General features: G+C 41.0%; 3 protein-coding genes across 7 annotated transcripts in view; all 3 read left to right on the top strand.

Annotated features, from left to right (window-relative positions):
- Positions 1-7,821, top strand: LOC139471712 (uncharacterized). Its single transcript, XM_071254182.1, has 4 exons — positions 1-83; positions 1,950-2,179; positions 5,754-5,951; positions 7,565-7,821. Exons 1-4 carry the CDS (start codon positions 1-3, stop codon positions 7,819-7,821), a joined length of 768 nt encoding a protein of 255 aa, XP_071110283.1.
- A 2,246-nt stretch (positions 7,822-10,067) lies between these two features.
- On the top strand, positions 10,068-20,446 carry LOC139471767 (dol-P-Man:Man(5)GlcNAc(2)-PP-Dol alpha-1,3-mannosyltransferase-like). Its single transcript, XM_071254255.1, has 9 exons — positions 10,068-10,221; positions 11,000-11,099; positions 12,712-12,859; positions 13,984-14,144; positions 14,515-14,635; positions 15,166-15,371; positions 16,032-16,096; positions 16,712-16,847; positions 18,098-20,446. The coding sequence occupies exons 1-9, from the start codon at positions 10,068-10,070 to the stop codon at positions 18,237-18,239; spliced, it is 1,233 nt and encodes a 410-aa protein (XP_071110356.1). The 3' UTR covers positions 18,240-20,446.
- Positions 20,447-21,383: 937 nt separating this feature from the next.
- The window catches only part of LOC139471630 (uncharacterized), a 75,142-nt gene continuing 72,857 nt past the window's right edge, over positions 21,384-23,668 (top strand). For all 5 annotated transcript variants that reach the window (XM_071254023.1, XM_071254024.1, XM_071254022.1 and 2 more), the window contains exon 1: positions 21,384-21,556. In XM_071254023.1, the coding sequence (XP_071110124.1) occupies positions 21,527-21,556 (30 nt within the window). In that variant the 5' untranslated portion in view covers positions 21,384-21,526. The remainder of the gene's footprint in view (positions 21,557-23,668) is intronic.

The following is a 23,668-nucleotide window of genomic DNA, read 5'->3' as shown; positions in this document are numbered from 1 at the left end:
ATGGTGAAGCATACAGCAGCGTTATGCAAGAACTTCGCACTGGCAGTTTCGGCTTTCGGCATTATCTCGCTTTTTGTGATGAGGTGAGTTGAGTAAATGCGATGTGTATATCACTATACGTTGTTGGGTTTGACGCCGCTCTGAACAGTATTACAGGTCGGTAAGGACCAGTTCAGAAGTTCGATGTCGGATAAAAAAAACTTAATTCATAACGTTTTATGACATAAGTTGAGTTTAGTGGCCTCTTTTGTCAAACATTCTTGTGTTTAGTCCAACTTTTTCAGAACGTTTATAGACTGGAGTTTGTTTTCTTGGTGTTGAAAATCATTTCTTGGGTTTACATAGATCTAAGCTGCAATTCTATATTCCCACACTATTACAACAAGGACTTACCACTTGTGCCTTCGACGCCAAAACCCTACCTCGTGGAAAGACCGAATTTATTAAATGACAACAGCATTTAAAATGAAATAGTTTTTGCTTAGTTTAGTTTCCATATTATGGAAGCGTATTAGTGACACAGTCTGAAAAGAATTATCACCTACTTAGATACTTCTTTAATTAAATGTTTGGGTGCGTGTTGGCTGTTGATTGTTTATTTTCAACGTTTCAAGTGTGAGTGAGTGAGTTGGGTTTAACGCTGCTTTAAACAGTATTCCAGTTATATCGCGGCGTGTCAGCTTAATGTGGGAGGAAAGCCCGAAGTGATGCAGGACATTTACCACTTCGGTGAAATCCACGAGCACGGGTATGGTGCTGACAAACGTAGAAACGTAATCGGGGTGAACCGGGATTCGAACCCACAATCATAGGTTTCTGGTGTGCCCAAGAGACGCAACTCTGCACAGTGAATCACGGCGCCTTGAACGACTAAGCCGTCCGTGCCCCACATTCAGCGCTAAAATAAACACACACTGCAGAATTGTACCTTCAGTGCTTTATAGGGTGATAATGAGTATTAGTTTGATATAGGTTTATAGTTTGAATGATTCTCACCCCTTCATATTCTTAAACCTAATTTCCGTAATGTTTGTTTGTTTGTTGTTTAACGCCGCACTCAGCAATATTCCAGCAAAATGACGGCGGTCTGTAAATAATCGAGTCTGCACCATACAATCCAGTGATTGACAAGATGAGCATCGATCCATGCAGTTGGGATCGATGACATGCATCAACCAAGTCAGCGAGCCTGACCACCCGATCCCGTTAGTCGCCTTTTACGACAAGCATAGTCGCCTTTTACGGTAAGCATGGGTTGCTGAAGGCCTATTCTATCCCGAATCTTCACGGGCCTTCCGTAATGGAGAAATCATGAGGATAAACATATTCCTCCGGCTTTAACCATATTATAATGTCGCTAAAATTTTGAATAGTGACCTAAAGGTGTTTATTTGTTTGTAGTTTGGAGAACATCTTGTGCTCTCCTCTCTTTATTACGGTTGTAAGAGAATATGGCGTGTGTCAATTTCTGGTAACTTCGACATATTGGAATGAAGATTTACTTTATGCAGTGTTTAGATAGTACCTCATTAAAGACATGTCATGGTAGAAAGTCAAACGAATCGGTCATTATTAATTAAGCCAGTGGTTATATATAACTGACCCGGAACTAGTGTCGATTACTCGAGACAATATAGATACCTTGATGAAAGCATCTTCTACGCAGATATGAGCAGTATCATCTCCGTAGATGAAAGTATCTATTATAATCCGGGTACCCCAGGCAATGTTCCAGGGTAAAATAAGCCATAAACCCCAATGATTTTGAAGAGACGACTAAAATGGGGGTCGAGTCGTCACCACGCATGATCTTGCTGATCGTATATGTTCCCATGGCGCGGATCGCTGGTTTTAATAACGAAGACTCGAGTATGTTTATGCTGCCGTGCTAATGCTGGAATATATCGACGTTTAGCATTCACTCAGATACAACCTGCTGTTTGTTTTAGATCACATGGCTACGACCTACTGCGGCCTGTCACCCCACCTCAAAACACGACCAGTTACGAGATCGCCACAGTCGTCGCCCTGTCATTGTTGAAGTGCAGCATGGCTTGCTTTAGACTGACAGAATGTCGCTCCTTCTTTTACGACGTCGCCGACGGCGGCTGTCAGCTCCACCGCACAGTTCAGGTGTCGTCAGCTAACAACATGAAGTGGACGGTGTTCTATGTTAGAGGTGAGTAGGAAGACATCCTGGGATACAAAAACGTTAACCGGGTTGTGCTGATAACTGGTCAAAGGTTCCTGGACATGTTCAATCGGGTCACCTTCTGGCCTTGTGTCAACATTCTGGGTAACCATCTTGCTGACGGCTGGCTAATGCGGAGTGCGTCAGGTTAGATGGACTGTATTCACCTAAAATTTACCTCATGTCAGTCATGCAACCACCGAACAGTCAACCTCACTTCAGCTCCAGACGTGGCATCTTTAGAACGAGCTACAAACCTATGAATGTGGCTTCGAATCCCGGTTCTCCCCGGTTATGTTTCTAAATTTGTCAGCTCCATACCCATGCTCGTTGGTTTCATCAAAAAGGTCAATGCCTGAAGCCAAAATCAGTCCGGGCTTTCCTCCCACATAATCTGACAGGCAGTAAAACTGTATTTTTTTTAAACAGCCTTAAATCCGACTTACACACTTACCGAGGAAGGTAAAAGTAACACTTATGAACAAGTACAAAAAATACAGCATGAGAAAATCATACGATATGCTTATAATATTTAGAGTATTAAATATGTTTCCAAAAAATGTTGACAAATCAGGTGAAATATGTGATTCGAACGCACGACCATAGGATCATGGCTGCACATAGGGAGACAAATGTGCACAGTTCTGTCTGTGCGTTTCTTTCTCTCCTTTACTCCCTGGTAACGAAAACAATATACACGGAAGTCATTATTTTGACGTGATGAGGTCGATTAATCTCTTTTTATATCCATCTCAAGAAAACAGAGTTAAGATATAAGTCAAATATTTCTATCTTACCAAACATAGCGACAAATCCTCAAGCGTGTACACTTGTCTACATGAATGTCAAGTTGTGATAACCAGGCTTTGATTCGGGCTCGGGGACATTGCGCGGTATCAACCATGGTCACTCGAACTTGTGCGTTAGCCATATTGACCTCAGATAAACTTACTTACTTACTTACTTACTTTGGAGATTTAACGTGCGCTTTCCGACTGATGCGTATTTCGCACACGGGCCCGGCCAGGCCATTTATTGTGTTTCCGAAAGGGGCGAGGGTGGTCTGTGCAACCCAAGAGGGGGCTTTAGGGGTTGCTTATATAGAATTTGGGAATTTTGAGATTTGGAATAGATGCCGATGGGGTTGGGGAGGAGAACTAAGGGAGCTGGGTATGGTGGATGATTGTTTGTTTATGTGATTTTGATTTGGTAGGTTATTATGGTTTTAGATGCGTTTTATTAGTTCCGTTTTTATTAAGAATACGCCTAAGGCCTTGAAGTTTTCTAGTTTATTTTGTGGGTTTAGTATTGCTTCTAGAGTGAGAGCCTTGTTTAGATTGAGGGTGGTTTGTAATGCGGTTCGATGTGTTAGGTAGTGTGTGCAGTGGATGAGTGCGTGTTCTGGGGTTTCTGGTTGTTTGCAGTGTGGGCAGTTACCTGTAGTGTGTTTTTTAATTTTTTTTAGGTGGTTATTTAGGTTGGTGTGTCCTGTTTGGAGTTTAGTGATTATTCTGTCGATTTTTTTTGATGGATGGAGAATTTTTGGTTTGGTTAGTGGTTTGCTGAGCACTCTTTTGATTTGGCTATTTGAGTTTAGATATAGGTTATGCCATTTTTTTGTGATTTTTTGTTTGTTTACACTTTTAATTTCTGATTTTGAGATGGGTAAGTTTAAGCTTATTTCTGGGATTTTGAGGGATAGTTTAGCTGCTTTATCGGCGTTTTCATTACCGTATATTCCTACGTGGGCGGGTATCCACAAGAAGGTTATTTGTTTGCCTGCTTTTGTTAGGTCGTTGGAGCTTTTAAGTATTTGATTTATTAATTTAGGTCGGTTTTTGGTATTTTTGTTTTGGAGGGCTTGTAGTCCACTTAGGGAGTCAGTAAGTATTAGGATTTTTTGGTTGTTTTTTGATTCTTGATTGTGGAGGGCTGAGGCCATGCCCATTAGTTCGGCCGTGAATATTGATTGGTTATTTGGGAGTCGGAAGGATTGTGTGGTTTTAGTTGGTTGTGTGGTATGGATTCCGAAACCCGTGTGTTTGGAGGTCGGATCTGAGGATCCGTCCGTGTAAATGTGACACCAATTTGGCCAATTTTTGTGTATGTATGCTAGTGTGGTAGTCTTAGCTATGTTTGGGTCGGTTTGTTTATTTATTTGGCTAGCTAGTGTTGTGTCTATTTTGGGTATTTTAAGTTTAGGGGTGAAGATATTTGATTGTTTGCAGTTTTGTTTAAGATTTTTAATTTGGTGTTCATTTAGGTAGTTTGTTATTCTTTGGGATATTGGGGTAAGTAAGGGGTGTTTACGAGCTAGGGCTTGGTTTTTAGGGCTGATGTTTTGGTTTATTAAGTTTTGGATGAGAGGGTTTGATTGGGACGCGGCCCAGAAATTTAAGCTTAGCTGTTCCCTGCGTAGACTTAGTGGCATTTCTCCTGTTAAGGCCTGAAGTGAGGTGTAGGAGGTGCCATGTTGGGTGCGTGTAATGAGTTTGAGAGCCTGATATTGTATTGAGTCAAGTTTTTTAGATAGAGAGTTGTTTAGGGTGTTGTATATGTTGTATATGGCGCAGCCGTAGTCTAGTTTTGATCTAATTAGGGATATGTAGAGAGAGAGGAGAGTATCTTTGGAGGCTCCCCAGTTAGAGCCAGTTAGGCATCTTAGGGTGTTTAGGTCTTTAGATAAATAAGTTGCACTCTTTTTATATACCATCAAATACAACGACTCTCCTCTAAACTCATCGGTATCATAACCCATATCAACTAAGTGAAACTAATTGTTTGTTCAATTAAGATACTGATCATCTCTTCTCCTGTGTTTAAACAGAGACCATATAATAATATCTATTGTATGGTCTCTGGTTTAAACATCCAAATGTATTATTTTTTACGAAACGACTCTAGTAAATCTCCTCTCCTCTGTTTGAACAGCACGGGCGCTAATCTAAACTACGGTAATCCGGTGTTTTTATAGCAATTACTCATTTCTCGCTTTCGTAGGACAAATACCCCAACTTGGGTTTTCGCTTTACTGATACTAGGGAAAATTGGAGTTTCGCTAGCCAGGCACGACACCCTTCACCCAGTATATGAGATATACACAGTAAGCCGACACGCCGTGATACAAGTGTAATACTATATTCAAAGCGGTGTTAACCCGACTCACTCCCCCATTGATAAACTTCCATAGACTAGTGACACTTCCTCGTACGAAAGTCTTCTATTTGCATCATCATAGACAGGCTTGATGTTCAGGTCAACGAGGCGACATAGGGTTTAACGTCGTTTTCAAGATTAGTGCACGTCAAAATGTGTTGTCCTTAAATACTTCTGAGGTTAGTTTTGCGGTCATGCGACAGACTTCTCATCCAATGGAATAGCCGTATGTCGTGTAAACTTCACGTTAAAATTTATTCTTAGTTAGATTTAACCCCAAGCAAGTTATGATTGCCGTACGAGGCATCTTAATGGATCGGGTGGTCAGTCTCGCGGTAATTTGGTTCCTGATTTGTGACGTCATCAACCTATAACATTATTTTGAAAGTAAGAATTCCCGTTTCAGTTACTCCCTACTGGTGTCCTAGGGACTTTATTCTCAGTCAAGGGATGTGCCTGAAGTATCATACAGGCGTGAAAACCTGGCTCGAGGCTAATGCCACCTGTACTCTCTACCCCGGATACTCTAGGCTGGTTGTCATGGATACGGAACGGAAGACCAACCTTGTCAAAGCGACTGGGATTGCGTCGAATCTTGTTTTCAGTACGTTGAACATTTAAAATATACATATACTGATCCATGCACGAATCTCCATGAAACATGAATAATTTGTCTCTCTTTTACAAGTCCTTTAAAAAAAAAAAAATGTCTTGGGAAAATGGAATATGTAGTGTTGATCTTCATTGTTGGTTTGTGAGTGACCGAGCGAGTTAATCGTGGTTTACGCTATATACTCTCAGCAATATTTCAGCCAGGCATCACAGAGGGAGAGCGCCAGAAATGGGCTTCACACATTGTGCCGAAGTGTGGAATCGAACTCGGGCATTCGGCGTGACGAACCAAAACTTTAACCACATGACTATCCCACCGCCTCCTTGTCGCGGTTTCATGACACGATATCTGCAACTTGCAGTTAGTGACCCTCTGTCCATGCTAGTCTGTGCACCTATACGGCGCAGTTAGTGAGTGTAGTCTTATGCCACTTTTAGCAATATTCCAGCAATGTCACGGCGGGGGACACCAGAAATGGGTTTCACACATTGTACCCATGTCGGGAATCGAACCCGGGTCTTCGGCGTGACAAGGGAACGCTTTAACCACTAGGCTACCCGACTGCCCCTAAACGGCGCAGAGTCCCATTTAATAGCTTGTTCTTTAGGCCTGGGCGTTTATGTATGGATGACGATCCGATTGACCGGTCAGCTTGTGAAGACTAGAACCTGACGGACCATGCAGTCAGACTTACCCGACAAGTCGGCTCGTGATGACGACGATTCGACGGACAAGTCAACTATGGCGACAACGTTGACCTGACGGAGGAGTCATCTTGTGATGGAGACCTGAGCTACGAGTCGGCTAGTTACGACGATGATCTGACTGAATTGTGAGCTAGTTACGACGATGATCTGACTGAATTGTGAGCTAGTTACGACGATGATCTGACTGAATTGTGAACTAGTTACGACGATGATCTGACTGAATTGTGAGCTAGTTACGACGATGATCTGACTGAATTGTGAGCTAGTTACGACGATGATCTGACTGAATTTTGAGCTAGTTACGACGATGATCTGACTGAATTTTGAGCTAGTTACGACGATGATTTGACTGAATTGTGAGCTTGTTATGGCGATGACTCGGTGGACTTGTCAGCTCGTGAAAACGGTGACCTGGCGGACTGTAGTCAGCTTGTTACGACGATGATCTGACTGAATAGTGAGCTTATTATGGCGATGACTCGATTGACTAGTCAACTCGTGAAAACGATGACCTGACTGAATAGTGAGTTGGTGACGACGATGACCTGATGGACTTATTAACTTATGACGATGATGACCTGACGGACTATTCAACTTTTGACGACGATGACCTGATGGACTGGTCAACTTATGACGATGATGACCTGATGCACTAGTCAACTTATGACGACGATGACCTGATGGACTAGTCAACTTATGACGACGTTGACCTGATGGACTAGTCATCTTATGACGATGATGACCTGACGGACCAGTCAGTTTTTGAAGACGATGACCCGATGGACTGTTACATTTATGGCGACGATGACACAGCTGGCACAACGCAGTAAAACAGAGCGACGGTTGTGACGTGACGGAAAAGTTTGAATCTTTTCTTATATGTTCTTCTCCTTTCAGCTAAAGGTCTATGGGTCGGGCTCTCTGACCACTCCTCATCACGAAGGGAGCTACTCTGGGTCGACCATCAACCATTTAATGCTGTCATCGAGTATAATGATCGAGTCCCAGACGACGAAAACCTTTGTGTTAGAATAGTTCGGGTTTTGGATTGGGCGTTGGTTGTGTCCGCCTGTAGAAGACGTATACATTACATTTGTGAAATTGTTCCAAGCAGCGAGAACATGGCTCTGGAACGACTTCTGCAGATTCTATAACAGAATATTCCTCGGACAATATGCGACTGAAATCAGCTCCGCATCAAATTGTAAAACAGTTTCGTCCTCGATATTTCAGTGTTTTGTTTCTCCACATTATGATTTATACCCTGGGCCCACGCACCATTTTCGTTCCGTGAGTGACGTCTCCGTGTCACCAACAACCAACTTTTACAAGAACACATAGTCCTGGTAAATGGGAAGATGTTTTTTCAGAAGCTTTGTGAAAATAAGAAATTTGGAACATGTTTAATGGCCAATAGATACACACAAAGTATAAATATGAAGTTGATCCAGTTCAAAATCATTCATAATATTTAAACAAACATCACGCCACCGAGCCAGAACATCCGATCCATTTGGACGCCTCTAACCACCAGAATAGGTTGCAGGAGAGCTTTTCTTACCTGGAATCCCTACACTATATTCAGCAGAGAGGATGTACAATACAGGTTAATTGTCCCCCCGCCACAGAAACCGTTTAATATTTCATTACGAAACTTTGCATGTGTATCAAAAACACATTGAGCTGGTGTCTTTTGATTTTTGTTGGTATTTCTGAATAAATTGTGTGTGTTTCCTTGGTAACAAGCCGGACTTAGACTCAAATGCGTGTAGCATCGTTTCCGGAGCATAACTCGGAAACCGTTTCATATTATATCATGAGTGAGTGAGTGAGTATGGTTTTACGCCCCTTTTAGCAATATTCCAGCAATATCATGGCGGGGGACACCAGAAATGGGCTTCACACATTGTACCCATATCGGGAATCGAACCCCGGTCTTCGGCGTGACGAGCGAACGCTTTAACCATTAGACTACCCGACCGCCCCATATATTACATCATGAAACATTGCATATGTATCAATCAGTGTATTGTATTGCAATGACACATGTACCAATGTAACTCTCTAGAAGAATGAAATCCTAATATGGTGCGTCTTCTGTGCTACCTTGAAAGCAGCGATTGAGGGGACTGTCCAGATGAGTGAGTGAGTTGGGTTTTACGTCGTCTTGAACAGTGTTCCAGTTATGTTACGGCGGCGTGTCAGCCCTGCTGTGGAAGGAAGCCCGATATATATTCCACTTTGGAGAAACCCACAACCACGGGTATGATGAAACCTAGAAACATAATTGGGGCGAATCGAGAATCGAACTCACGATCATCGAGTTCGCGCGAACCCAAGGGACGCAACTCTACCCGGAGAAATGCGGCGCCTGAGACGACTGGGCCACTCATGCCGCCTTGTCCAGGGAAGAAGGCGGGGAATTGTTCCACAGAGTTGCAGCAGTGAATGCTATGTGTCTGCCATTGTGGTTGTTGGTCAGACGAAATGAGTCCATTGATTGAAGTGAGCGAGTTGGAACATGTAGACTCAGATATTCTGACAATGTATCATCAAATATACAGTTGTGTGCCTGAAGTAGTATTTTTTTAGTCAATTCTGTGACTACATGAGCTAGTTAATACACATTCAGTGCCTTATAAGGCAGATTATTAACAAAGCATGTAGAAACATCAACATCAACCGCCTCACCCGGCAAGAGCACATTCAAAACAGCAACCACGAGCCTTGATCTACACAGAAACGTCGCCTTTACAGCAAATAAAGAAGTTGTTGTCCATAACTTGTGTCTTCCTTGTCATCCGCCGCCAACTTCTCTAAGTAATGCCTATCAAACATCATATAGTGAGTGAGTGAGTATGGTTTTACGCCGCTTTTAGCAATATTCCAGCAATATCACGGCGGGGGACACCAGAAATGGGCTTCACACAATGTACCCATGTCGGGAATCGAATCCCGGTCTTCGGCGTGACGAGGGAACGCTTTAACCACTAGGCTACCCGACCGCCCCTAAACATCATATAGAAGAGTGTGCGTGTGTATGCGCTAGTACGCCCTAATGCCGGTGTTATTGAGCTGCCCCATTCAGCAGTTTAACTTAAATACCCAACTCCGATACAATATGTTCTGACTCGGAGCCGACCAGTCCTCGTTTTATGCCGAGAGCCAGCCTGAGAAACATGTACCATCTTGTAACGTATTTTATAAGAATATAGATCTAACTCGGTCGCCTGGATGAAATTACTAAAAAAAATATGTATTATTTCTTTCTTCTCATAATTACTAATATTATATGTTGAGGAGAGCTGGAGCTCTGCAAGACCGAATTGCATCCGCGGAACCACGTGTTTTCGGAACACTAAACGAACAGATCACGCGAATGCGTTTACACGTGACAAAAATGGCAGCCTCCATGGCGAAGAGGGAAGGTAGTATGTTTTCAATCAGGCTTTTGAAGCGATTCCTCTTTGATCCGGATTCGTCGTGGATGATTATGATTCTCTTACTTCTGGCCGAGGTTGCTGTCAATGTTGTTGTCATCAACAAAATCAAATGTAAGTACAAACAATAGAACTGTCATTTAGAAGCCGTCAGTTCAGTTTTCGATCATCCATTGAGCATTTTGAGCGGCTGTTGTTTTTCGCCTCAATATTAAATCATTTGCAAATGAAGGACGCCGAACTGTAATTAAACGATTCAGTACTGGATTAACCAAAGCTTGATTGTATAATAAACGATACAAGACGTCTGTTTACGATGATACACACTCAAACAAGTTAAATAAACATGATCCAGGATACATTCAATCTTGTATTAGCTGTTTACTCCGATAACGATCTGTCGGAGGATAGGATAGGATATTTCCAAATGACGACATCCGATGAGCTCCGTCGTTCTTTTTGTCTGTTTGTTTAGGCTGAAGAAATTAATTAACATGCACCCTTTGTCGAAATCCTTATAGATCACAGTTAACCAAAAAGTGTTTATGCAAAAATGCGTAAAACAAATATTGCCTCCAGCCTCCAAGTTTATTTAGCTCTCCTTGCAGACGGTAGCCCAGTCTCTGGTCACGCTCAGTTGCGTTGCGTATCATCCGGGTACTCACGGGGAAAAAACAATAACAAAGGCAACAACCAGTCCGGGGAATTGCGTTAGATCAGTGCCCCTTTAAATTCAGTGAAAAGGCGAGCACTTGCATCATGCTATTGTTATAGGGAAGTGTTTTCATATAGCTCACATGATAGGCATGATTGACAGAAAAGTTAGGGACTCTTTTCAATTTCTTTTTTACAATATCATGCGCTATCATCACTCTTGATATTTATGTTCCAGACACAGAAATAGACTGGATTGCATATATGCAGGAAGTTGGCGGGGTACTGAACGGCACATACGACTACATGAAGCTGAAAGGGGACACTGGACCTCTTGTGTAACTACACTGCTTCTTCTATGTTTGTCCTGGGGACTCTTAGTGATGAGTTGGGGAATCCTAGGCTTGAAAATGGGGGTGCAGGGGGAACTACTTTACCAACAACAAACAACATGTGAAGTATTTGTGAGACCTTAATCTAATTGTAGAATGTTTGACGAAACCTATTGACTGAATGAAAATATAACATGGAGAGTAACATTTAATGTGCATGCTGCTTTACAGGACCAAGATTGATTGTCGTTCATGATATCTTTGCATCCCATGGGACTTGCTGTGCAAATTGTCTGTGTCCACTCTTAAACTTTATGAAATTATGGGACACAATATTTTGCTCCTGACAAAACCCTAGAATACATTATTATACTCCAGTATTATAACATTCATGTTTCACAAAATTTCTTAATCATGTTTAGAACCATGAAAGATATAATGCACGGTGCATTAAGGAAACATTTCCCAATCTTCCCGAGGCAAGAGAGTTAACTGACTATAAAAGTCCAGTTTCCACCCTTGCCTAACTAGGCTGGGATTATGGAGTTACATTTTGGCTGGTCTAACAGGTCTATGCATAGTCCAATCAAAATCGCGCACCGAAATCGAAATCCGGTTCGTAAACTGTCACGCAGAGTTCGGTGGATTGCAGGATTTGCAAAGCATGTGCATCGCCAACTCGTTGTCAACAGATATTTTACAAATCTTTTCATGTTTTTAATCAAGGTGCTCAAGTGATTTGATGTACTTCGCGAAGTAAGAACTGTTTTATATCAAAATAGATCTTGATGGTCGTCCAGATCGTCTTGACTGGGCGTCACCATTTTGTTTGAAGCAAATGCGTGTGATACGAGAGGTGGAATCTGATTGGTCCATATGGGAGAGGCATAGAATGGACATAACTCGTAATAGCCATTGCCGGTGCTACGAACGAACCCAGCAATTCCAGCCTAGTTCGGCAAGGGTCGAAACTGGACTTTTAAAGACAGTTTACTCTCCTGCCTCGGGAAGATGCATTTCCGCCGGAACCGTTTCAAATCTGCTTGACTAAAGTAAGTTTGACCTGCATTTATAGTGAAACCATTTTGGACTTGAAAAACCACCTTGTTGACAATTTCTTTTGGGGATGTATACATACATACAAATGGATTTTAATCTGTACCATGATTATATACAGATCATTCCACACGCTGGTTTTCCATATTTAAAGAAGTTTTACGGATCCACTGACCCTCAATTCATGATATGGAGAAAATGCATCCCTTTTAAAGCGTTTTCATTATTGCAAGGCCTAATAATCACACTTGCATGGAAACATAATCAATTGAATCTGTCCGTGAAAAGTGATACATGAATGTTTGTCAAAGATGGCAAGTACTATTAATCGCTTCATCTATACTCGCTCTTCCCATGCAAATACTATTACATTAATGACGCACTGTCACATTTAATGAAAGGAAAAATAGAGAATGCCTTCCCACTCTATATTTATACATTTTTAAAATCAATTTGTAGTGTCAAAGTTTGATATATGTTTTTACTTCAACAAAACATTTTGAAAGAGAAAAATCAATTAATGAAGGTCTGAATATTATTTTCATGAACTACGGCGTTGCAGGTACCCAGCAGGATTTGTGTACATCTACAGCTTCTTTTACTACGTGACAGAGAAGGGCACAGATCTCAAGACTGGACAGTACATCTTCGCAGCCTTATACCTGCTGACGCTGCTTGTCGTCTTTGATATTTACAGACACACCAGGAAGGTAGTTATACTGTGTCCTATTAATCACCCCTCTCCATTGAGCCGAAGGCTCGCATTGTAGTTTTTTTTATGATATTTACAATACAGAAACAATCAGCTAATACTCTCTATTGATTTACTTTCTAAAGGGGAAAGTAATTTTGGGCCAGCAAGAGATGGCATAACAAGGTCCATGATTCAATACATTGATTTCCAACTCTCGGCCGCTCATAAACTTACATAAAGTTACATTACTGTAAAACACATGAATGATATCAGAAACTGCTCATCAACAACAAAGTACATGATCTAGACGACAAGTTGTCAGACTTTCATTTTTATGGAAGCCTCAGTGGCTGGGTGGGTTAGATTGCTGACTTTGTGTGTGGGACACTGGGCGATTAGATACTTCACTCTGGCAGTGTGGGTTCGAATCCCGAATGGGACTTCCCAAAAAAGTACCAGAATCTGTACTTTACAAAGGAAGTGTTATTCCATTTATGACATTTGGTACATTTGACCACTTTCTGAATGGCATTGTGTGTTCATGCTCTTCAACCAGCTTAAGCAGATTCTCTAGTACTTCCTGGTTGGCGGGGGCACGGGTGGCCCAGTCGTCTAAGGCGCAGCGATTCGCTGTGCAGAGTTGCGTCCCTTGGGCACGCCAGAAACCTGTGATTGTGGGTTTGAATCCCGGTTCACCCCGATTATGTTTCTAGGTTTGTCAGCACCATACCCGTGCTTGTGGGTTTCACCGAAGTGGTAAATGTCTGAGACCTGCATCACTTCAGGCTTTCCTCCCACATTAAGCTGACACGCCGCGATGTAACTGGAATACTGTTAAAAGCGGCGTTAAACTTACTCACTCACTCACTCCTGGTTGGCTGTTAAAAGCATGACATGCAGTGCAGTGGCTGTTTCTGTCATACAGTATCCCTTCTTTGATCTCTGAAATTTTAAAACAAATACTTCAGGGTTGTTATTCACCTGAAAAAAAGAAAGAATAGCAATGTATGAAATAAAAGTACTGTATCGAGATACAAATCATATTGTATCCATAGTATCTTGATACGTATCTTATCGCGACCCCACTGTATCATTACACCTGTATAAGACACAGTATTGTTATTGATGTCTGTCTTTCAGGTCCCTCCGTACATGTATGTGTTCATGTGCTGCACATCATATAGGATACATTCCATCTTCATCCTGCGACTCTTCAATGATCCAGTTGCCATGTTGTTGTTGTACCTGTCCGTGGCCCTCTTCCTGCGAGACCACTGGATGGTTGGCTGCCTCTTCTACAGGTGAGGACCAGATACTTTCATCTACGCTACCGTTGATGCTAATGTTTTCCACAATATCCTTTGTGGTGTGATAGTTTTCAAATCCCAAATATCATATTACCAAGTTTGTTGAAGGACAAAATCACATATTAAACATGTTAATAATTCAAAGATTTATTTAAAATGTTTTGTCACTGTTTGAGTTTTAACAAGTAGAAGTAGAGTACTGTAGATGTAGCTGGAGAAATGTTTAATGTGACTTAGTAGTTTCAGTACAAAGTTTTACTGGCCAGTGGACCAAGGGCATACATCAAAATAGAATGGAGATATGTTACCATGGTTACACTGGATAGTTGAGGATGTTGTTCTGGTTCAAATCCCGTGTTTCCAGCCTGGGTGTGTCTGTGAAGATGAACCTGTTGCTGTTTGCGCCTGCGGTCTTCCTGCTGTTAATGATCCGACACGGCACGCTGGGCACAATTCTCCGCCTGGCTATATGTGCTGTCACTCAGGTATGTCAACACCTGGCTTGTATACAGTATTAGCAGCTGGTTTGTATACAGTATTAACAGCTGGTTTGTATAGAGTATTAACACCTGGTTTCTATACAGTATTAACAGCCGGTTTGTATACAGTATTAACACCTGGTTTGTATACACTCCACAGCTGGTTTGTATACAGTATTAACTGCTGGTTTGTATACAGTATTAACAGCTGGTTTGTATACAGTGTTAACAGCTGGTTTGTATACAGTGTTAACAGCTGGTTTGTATACAGTGTTAACAGCTGTTTTTTTAACACCGTTAACAACTGCTCTGCCTGTTATGTTAGCTGCTAGATTGTATACAACGTTAACTGGATTTCTTTGCCAAATCAACCATACAAATGCATGTGGAGATGTTTTTCACTGCATATTTAGAGCTTTATCGCCCTATTTTTGAAACAGCAAACCTGTCACCTGCGGATTGAGTGGCACCAAACAAACATGGTGGACAGGTGTCAGTAAAATGCATCTACACCAAGCTTTAAATATATCTTTCAGCTGTCGCTGGGCTTCCCATTTCTGATGGAGAACCCGGTGGGGTATATCAGCAGAGCGTTTGATCTGGGCAGGCAGTTTTTCTTCAAATGGACAGTAAACTGGAGGTTTCTCCCAGAAGAAATATTTCTTAACCGAAATTTTCATGTGGCGCTGTTAGCGGGACATGTGTTGCTGTTGGTGGTGTTCTTCATCATCAAGTGGAGAAAGTGAGTTTAATAATAACAGCAGATGCAGATGCCTTCCACAGGGTGATGTTAGTGCTATGTAACACTAATTTGTTAATTTTGACTTGTCCCGGTGATTGATTTGTGGAATGGAATGGGGTGGAGTAGGTCTGTGGTATCCATGATTGTTATTACTACTGGCTGAATGTGGGGCACCCTCAAAATCTCAAACCTACACTAACCGAAACGAGAGCCCTGGACGATATGGAGGTCCTGTTTGATTGGTCCGGTAAGATTGGTCCTGTAAAATCATGATCAGGAATGGTTTGTTGGCGTCATGGTTAAAGTGTTGGTTCATCATGCTGTCGTTCTGGGTTTGATTCTCCAATGTGTGAAACTCATTTCTGATGCTCCCAAAGCTGTCATGATATTCCAATTGCAGTTTTAGTCTCTCCTCTCACTCAGTCACTTTGAGAGTATGTGATTGATATCTGCAACTGAATATTTTAATAGTACCGGTACATAACATTTGAAAGAAATATCATTTTGTTTTAAGACTTATTATCCATTCTTTTTAGTTTGAGAAATAATACTGGTACAATAGATAATACTACTGAACCATGCTTTTTTAGGAGTTCCTTAAATATCAACAAATAAGTACATTCAGAAGTAATAATTGTTTTGTTTTGTTCTTTATTTCAGGCTATTCCCAAGTACATTATTTGGCTTCTTCATGAAAAATAGAACAAGGAATTTTTCTCCAGATCATATCCTTTTGTCCTGTTGATGTCCAGTCTTACATTGTGGGCGGCATGGGATTGAGTGAGAGAGTGAGTGAGTTGGGTTTAACGCCGCTTTTAACAGTATTTAAGTTATATCGCGGCGTGTTAGCTTAATGTGGGAGGAAAGCCCGAAGTAATGCAGGTCTCAGACGTTTACCACTTCGGTGAAACCCACGAGCATGGATATGGTGCTGACAAACCTAGAAACATAATCGGGGCGAACCGGGATTTAAACCCACAATTATAGGTTTCTGGCGTGCCCAAGGGATGCAACTCTGCACAGCAAATCGCGGCAGGGGTGGCACAGTGGTCAGTGAATTCGCTGTGCTGAGTTACACCCTTCAGGCATGCCAAAAACATATGATTGTGGGTTTGAATCCCGAATTTGGCCTGATTATGTTTCTAGGTTTGTCAGCACCACATGGGTGCTCATGGGTTTCATCTAAGTGTTAAAGACCTGCATCACGTCAGACTTTCTTCCAACATCAAGATCACATGTTCAGCGTGGCATTTAACCAAACTCACTGACATCATATGGTGGGAGATATGTTGGTAGTTTTCATATGAAGAATGTTTTGTTTCTGCCTTAACCGTCTCTACAGATTATATTGCCTCTTTTTACTGCCAACTTCATTGGAGTGAGTTTTAGTCGCTCTCTCCACTACCAGTTTTATGTGTGGTACTTCCACACTCTACACTACCTCCTGTGTTCCACGTCATTACCAGGGGTCTTACGGTAAGTCATGACCACTTCCACACTCTACACTACCTCCTGTGTTCCACGTCTTTACCAGGGGTCTTATGGTAAGTCACAACCACTTCCACACTCTACACTACCTCCTGTGTTCCACGTCATTACCAGGGGTCTTACGGTAAGTCACAACCACTTCCACACTCTACACTACCTCCTGTGTTCCACGTCATTACCAGGGGTCTTACGGTAAGTCACAACCACTTCCACACTCTACACTACCTCCTGTGTTCCACGTCATTACCAGGGGTCTTACGGTAAGTCACGACCACTTCCACACTCTACACTACCTCCTGTGTTCCACGTCATTACCAGGGGTCTTACGGTAAGTCACAACCACTTCCACACTCTACACTACCTCCTGTGTTCCACGTCATTACCAGGGGTCTTACGGTAAGTCATGACCACTTCCACACTCTACACTACCTCCTGTGTTCCACGTCATTACCAGGGGTCTTACGGTAAGTCACAACCACTTCCACACTCTACACTACCTCCTGTGTTCCACGTCATTACCAGGGGTCTTACGGTAAGTCATGACCACTTCCGCACTCTACACTACCTCCTGTGTTCCACGTCATTACCAGGGGTCTTATGGTAAGTCATGACCCCTTCCACACTCTACACTACCTCCTGTGTTCCACGTCATTACCAGGGGTCTTATGGTAAGTCATGACCACTTCCGCACTCTACACTACCTCCTGTGTTCCACGTCATTACCAGGGGTCTTACGGTAAGTCATGACCACTTCCGCACTCTACACTACCTCCTGTGTTCCACGTCATTACCAGGGGTCTTATGGTAAGTCATGACCCCTTCCACACTCTACACTACCTCCTGTGTTCCACGTCATTACCAGGGGTCTTACGGTAAGTCACAACCACTTCCGCACTCTACACTACCTCCTGTGTTCCACGTCATTACCAGGGGTCTTACGGTAAGTCACGACCACTTCCACACTCTACACTACCTCCTGTGTTCCACTTCATTACCGGGGGTCTTACGGTAAGTCATGACCAGTTCCACACTCTACACTGCTGCCTGTGTTCCATTTCCATTTGAACCGGCTCTGAAATATTTAGATAAGAAGTTTCCACCCAATGTGATGTATGTATATCGCGATACACATCTTATTGTGACCTATGTATCATGACCTTGCTGTGTCATTTCACCCCAAGCTATATCCACGACAGGATTTAACACTCACTCACTCTTTTTCTCACTTGTACCTGCAGGATTCTGGTGCTTGGTCTGATTGAGTTGTGTTGGAACACCTACCCATCCACAGCACTGAGCAGCGCCACCTTGCACTGCTGCCACGCCGTGGTCATCGGCGGACTTCTGTTAAACTTCCGCTCGGACAAGAAAACAGAATAAAGTGTTAACAGACTATTCATCTAAATAATACATCCAAAGATTTGAGGAGAGAGTTGATAGAATGGTGACATTAAAATGTTACATCAATGAGCAGTTGTCTTCCTTGTTGCTGATGGTGAAGGAAGTTTTGTCGACGTCAGATTGTGTGTCAGACACCCAGAGTGCCTTGTAACCCTTGTAACCTTATGTCTTGTTTGTGTTGTGTGTAGGGCAGTTGCTGCAGAAATATAATATTGCCATTGACACAGAATTTATGAGACCTCAGTGATGTTTGATAAGGTTATGCCTACTTTCATGTCAGTCTTTTGCATTGGATATTAACGATAAGCTGTATTGTTTTCATACCTCTCAACAATATGGATGCCAGTCCTAGGGACTCACAGCATCCATCCTCTATAACTCCAGGGCTCGCATTTCAGTAAACCTGAACTAACTCCTGGATCCATTCCCATGGGGCTCTCGATCTCAAATTACCCGTCTCTTGACGGCATGAAGAACCAGTTAGCAGAATTACAGTCTTTCAAGGTCTTATAAGCTAATTCAGAGTTTTGCATGTTTATGCAATGTACAAATCCCCTGTGTTTTTCTATAGGCTTCCAGATGTCCATGCTTGTGGTAAGAGTCAACTGAAGGAGGACAGGCCATACAATCTGTTGCTCTTTCCTTGTTATTACTGTAGTCATTGTTAATACTGCATGTTTATCATGATTTGGAGGGGGTAGAAGTGGCCCTGTTGTCCGAGGCGCTGGAATTACCTGTGAGCAATTGCATCCCTCAGGTGTGCCAGCAACCTTGGATCGTGGCCTGTAATCCTGGTTTGTCCTGATTATTTCTCCAGGTTCATCAGCACCATACCATGCATGGTTGTGGCTTTCACTTCCTGCACCACTTAGGCCTCACATCAATAAGACAAACTGTGAAGTAGAATACCGGTACTGGACTAAGCAGAGTTAAATCTAACTGACTGACTCATTCACTATGGTTGTTTGGTTGGTTAGATATGTGTTGTTTTGTTTGATGAATTCCAATGAGTCTTGAGAGTGTGTGGTGAGTGTGGTAGGATCTTTTGAACTGAAATGTTATTAAAACACAATGCCAATTACAAAACATTTTATGGATTTTGTTTTAGTCTTCTTTCATTTTCAAACGTGTGAGGATTCCGGGTAAGAATATATGTCCCCAGCAACATATGTTTGTTGTTAGGGAGCATCCATTTGATTTTTAAATGAATAGTTTGTTAAAAAATATTACATCTTCCCGAGGCAAGAGAGTTAACTGACTATAAAAGTCCAGTTTCGACCCTTGCCAAACTAGGCTGGAATTCCTGGGCTCGATCGTAGCGCCTCCAGTGCTTATTATGAGTTATGTCCCTTCTGAGCCTCTCCTATGGACCAATCCGATTCCCTCACTTGCATTTGTTTCAAACAAAATGGCAGCACCCAATCAAGACGATCTGATCGATAATAAAGATCTATACTGTGATAAAACGGGTCTTACATTGCGAAGTGCATCAAATCACGCGAGCACCTTGATTACAAACATGAAAAGGTTTGGAAAATATCTGTTGACGAGTTGGCAGTGCACATTCTTTGCAAATCTTGCAATCAACCGAAATCTGCACGACAGTTTACAAACCGGATTTCGATTTCCTTGCGCGATTGTGATTGGACTATGCATAGACTTGTTAGTCCAGCCAAAATGTAACTCCATAATACCAGCCCAAGGGTGGCAAGGGTGGAAATTGGACTTTTAAAGTCAGTTAACTCTTTTGTCTTGTGAAGATGAAATATGATTGTTTGATGGTACTCAGTAAATAAATAGTTTGTTGGATATAGCTGGGGGAAAAATAGATTGTTCTCCTAAACCTTTCCCACCCTCCCACACAAATCAAATGGATGCTTCCTAAGAGGTGACTAAATGGATCGATTGGTGATTCGGTTGATAGCAGGTCATCTATCACATTTGTGTGGGTCAATGCTCATGATGTCAGTCACTGGATTGTCTGGTCCAGACTCAGTTTTTACAGACCTGCCATATAGCTGAAATACAAAAAAATCGTTTAATTTTCAGATCACCTGACAGAAAGTAAAGTGTACTTATATTGTGTACAAGTGAGTTTTTGTTGTGTGCGTCACTTTATGGCTGAAGTATTGCTGATGTGACATTAAATTTTAACTCACTTATGTTGTGTGGTGTCTGTCTGTGGTTTTAGGACAAGTTAATACATCATTACATAAGTTTTCCTGTCTTTGTTATTTTTTTCTGTAATGGAAAATGGTTATTTTGTGAAAAGATTAACCATTGATCAATAACAGCCAAAGACGAACTACATATACAAAATAAATACAATATTTTGAACCACATTGAATAAATACAAATTTTTGTTTTCATTGCCTGTTATTTAAACATGCTTATGTTCAGTACACAACACCACCAGGACAGATCATCTCTCCACAGTGATTTGGCATAGTTTTATCCCCTTGACATTTCAGGATTTACTGCTTGTGGATAGAACACCTTGAAAGATCATCTCTCCACAGTGATCTGGCATAGTTGTATTCCTTTGATGCGCCAGGATGTGCTGTACGTGGGTTTGAATCCATCCAAGATACAATTGCATCAGAAAAATGAATCTTTAAAGATTTTTTACAGGACACCAATATACAGCTGGAATGTAGCTGGAGTCCCCAAACACAAATAGATCAAATACAATGTTATTGAAGGAAATTATGAAAATATTGTTTTCATTTCAGTGTACATTCTTCATGTTGAATGTTTATACCAATCGAAATACTGAACGATAAAACGTAAAAAACCCCGATTCAAACAAAACATTCACTTTCGAATTAATTCTCATTTGGACTTGAACCCAAACAGAATATTTGGCAAGTTTCCAACACGCACCTGCTAACGCCCAGAGTAGCCTCCCTTCTCATTTAATCTGAAAAGTTTTGCATATTGCTATAAAATGGTTAAATCGATCGAACCTCTCCTACACTTGAAAATATTACACACTATGCCATTTTTTAAAAAAAAGATCGCTATTTATCAGGATCAAAATAACTATCGAAGCGACATGGAAAGTTAATGGATGGAGAGGGCGCTGAGCTCTGTGACGTCATACAACAACAAGGGTTTGTTTGAAAATGGCTGCCTCCATGGCCTAAGGAACCCTCCTGCACTTACGTTTTCGATAAAAATGGCTCACAATCAGGAGGGATATTTTTCGTGATGGTTTTCTGTGATGAAATAACATGACTGGATGTAGAAGATAGTGCGCTATCGCCATGGCAGGTGTTGGGAACCAGAGAACATCGGTAAGTCGCCTTTCAATCAGGCGTGACTGTCAAATGCTTGTCTGATCATGACTTGAAAGTGAAGACCGACTGGACGCATTTCATTGTCATGATTCGTCTCGACGAAGCGTATCTATTTTGTGCCAATATGCTTCAACGAACAGCTTAAAAGCGTGTAGAAATTCTGATGGAAATGCTTATAAACGAAATTCTGGAGGAAAAATAGCCAATTATCAATGAACAGAGACCTCGTTTATCAAATCAATATTCTTGAACTCGATGTTTTGGATTTTTAGATAACGCACACAAAACTTGAAAAGAAAAGTGTGAACACATTTTTTTTTCAAAATAGTACAATGCAATAGTCATCATAGCCATACACAAAAGTAGGTGCCTAATGCTTAATGATGCTAATGGTTCAACATCATCATACAATATATAGGTCTATAGATTCTAATATGTCATTTTCATCTTGTATTTTACATGAATCACAATTCCATTGCTGTGAAGTCAACATCATGTACATTGTATATTTGATGTAACATTCATACCTGTGAATGTTATCTTGTATTGATTTGAATTTCTGTCTTTATACTCGACAGTCATAATTCTCTTCCAGCTTATATCTTGTATACTAGATATTGTGAAATAATAACAACATGACCAGCTGATAAAAAAACCCGCTAAAAGCATGAAAACAAAATAGTGTGTTGTCAGATGTATGTGATCTGAACACCAATTATTTATGGAGGGATTTATCTAGGATTTCAAATTACGTGCCCCCTGTCAGATTTATTTTGCTCAACCTTGGTGATTTTTCTCTTCTTTCTTTTTTAAAAAATTCAGTGGTATTTTTTTAACATTGTATTTGTTGCTAAATCTAAGCAATACGATCTCTTCCTTTTTCATGGTCATTTGTCTCAACAAGGCCAGAACATAGTTATGATGATATTATCATGAATTGGGAAGGTAGTTAATCATGTTATTCAAATTTGGGAATTATTATTTACATTTGCTGCAGGCTTGTCAAATATCATCTCAGGACAAGCATAGATAAATCCCTGTTGTAAAAACACATTTACCTGAATATGTAAGAACAAAAAAAACCCAAAGCATATATCAGTTGTTACACATAAATGTAAATGCACATGTGCCTCAAAACTGACAAACCAATTATTATTGAAAACTAATAAGACATAATCATGCACAATCAGATTCTTCTCATGTTTAACTTGTTCAGATGATTGTTTGGTTACCCTGTACACATGCATTTGACCATAAATTATGGAGTAGAAAGCTGCATACAATATGATCAAAATTTTATTTAAATGGATCAATAATTCCTATGATCTGAAAACAGTTTCTCATAACATACATACGCTGATTTCACATCAATGTTCCACTGATCAACAATTTTCATTTTGTTGAATAAGAAATTGCAAATTCAGGTCCTTTGATCATGTTGACATATAATTTCAGGATACACACAAAAAAGAGCAAATACATTTTTTTTTACCAACATCCAACACAAAATGTCCAGAGTGATTATGAAGGCACAAAAACATTTTTCCCTCCTCAAATTAAACATGGATATCTTGAGTGCCAATATGAGACGTTATAGTCATGCGATACATGAATTCATACATGATATTTAGTGATGTGCATGTTATAGAGTTAACAAGTTCATCATATCCCTTATAATGTCCCTGCGATGCAAATGTGTCAAAGATTATCATTACTATTTCAGAAATCAATATCTTAAACATGTTCAGGAGGGACCAAGATCCATTGTTCAGAGCCCATTTCTGGTTTTGTTCTGGACATTGCAATTAACATGGTTAGCAGTGATTAGTGCCATGCAAGAAACTGGCATGTTTTTATATTTAAGGTAATCATTAACTGCTTGATTTTCTACATTTTATAGTGTGTGTTAGTAGACATTTTGTTTTAATCAACTTGCTGGGATTGCCAATTTGAATGAGCTTTGTCCTCCTTTCTAAAAATAATAATATAAATAATAAGTGCATTTGTTAAGTGCTGTTTTCCATCCACTATGTGCATGATGTGGTTGCTCAAAGCACACTTAATTATTACCCGGTCAATGGATCAGTGTGCACTCAAGAATAATTCTCA

Source organism: Haliotis cracherodii, unplaced genomic scaffold, assembly GCF_022045235.1.
Source record: "Haliotis cracherodii isolate W230 unplaced genomic scaffold, xgHalCrac1.p SCAF_23, whole genome shotgun sequence".
Lineage (NCBI taxonomy): Eukaryota > Metazoa > Mollusca > Gastropoda > Lepetellida > Haliotidae > Haliotis > Haliotis cracherodii.
This window is presented reverse-complemented; position numbering and strand designations above follow the sequence as displayed.

Coding starts and splice junctions, on each gene's coding strand:
- LOC139471712 (XM_071254182.1), top strand. CDS start 1: ATGGTGAAGCATACAGCAGCGTTATGCAAGAACTTCGCACTGGCAGTT. Junction 2,180..5,753: donor GACGGTGTTCTATGTTAGAG/GTGAGTAGGAAG, acceptor TTCCCGTTTCAG/TTACTCCCTACTGGTGTCCT. Junction 5,952..7,564: donor TGCGTCGAATCTTGTTTTCA/GTACGTTGAACA, acceptor TTCTCCTTTCAG/CTAAAGGTCTATGGGTCGGG.
- LOC139471767 (XM_071254255.1), top strand. CDS start 10,068: ATGGCAGCCTCCATGGCGAAGAGGGAAGGTAGTATGTTTTCAATCAGG. Junction 14,636..15,165: donor CTATATGTGCTGTCACTCAG/GTATGTCAACAC, acceptor TATATCTTTCAG/CTGTCGCTGGGCTTCCCATT. Junction 16,097..16,711: donor AAGGAATTTTTCTCCAGATC/ATATCCTTTTGT, acceptor AACCGTCTCTAC/AGATTATATTGCCTCTTTTT.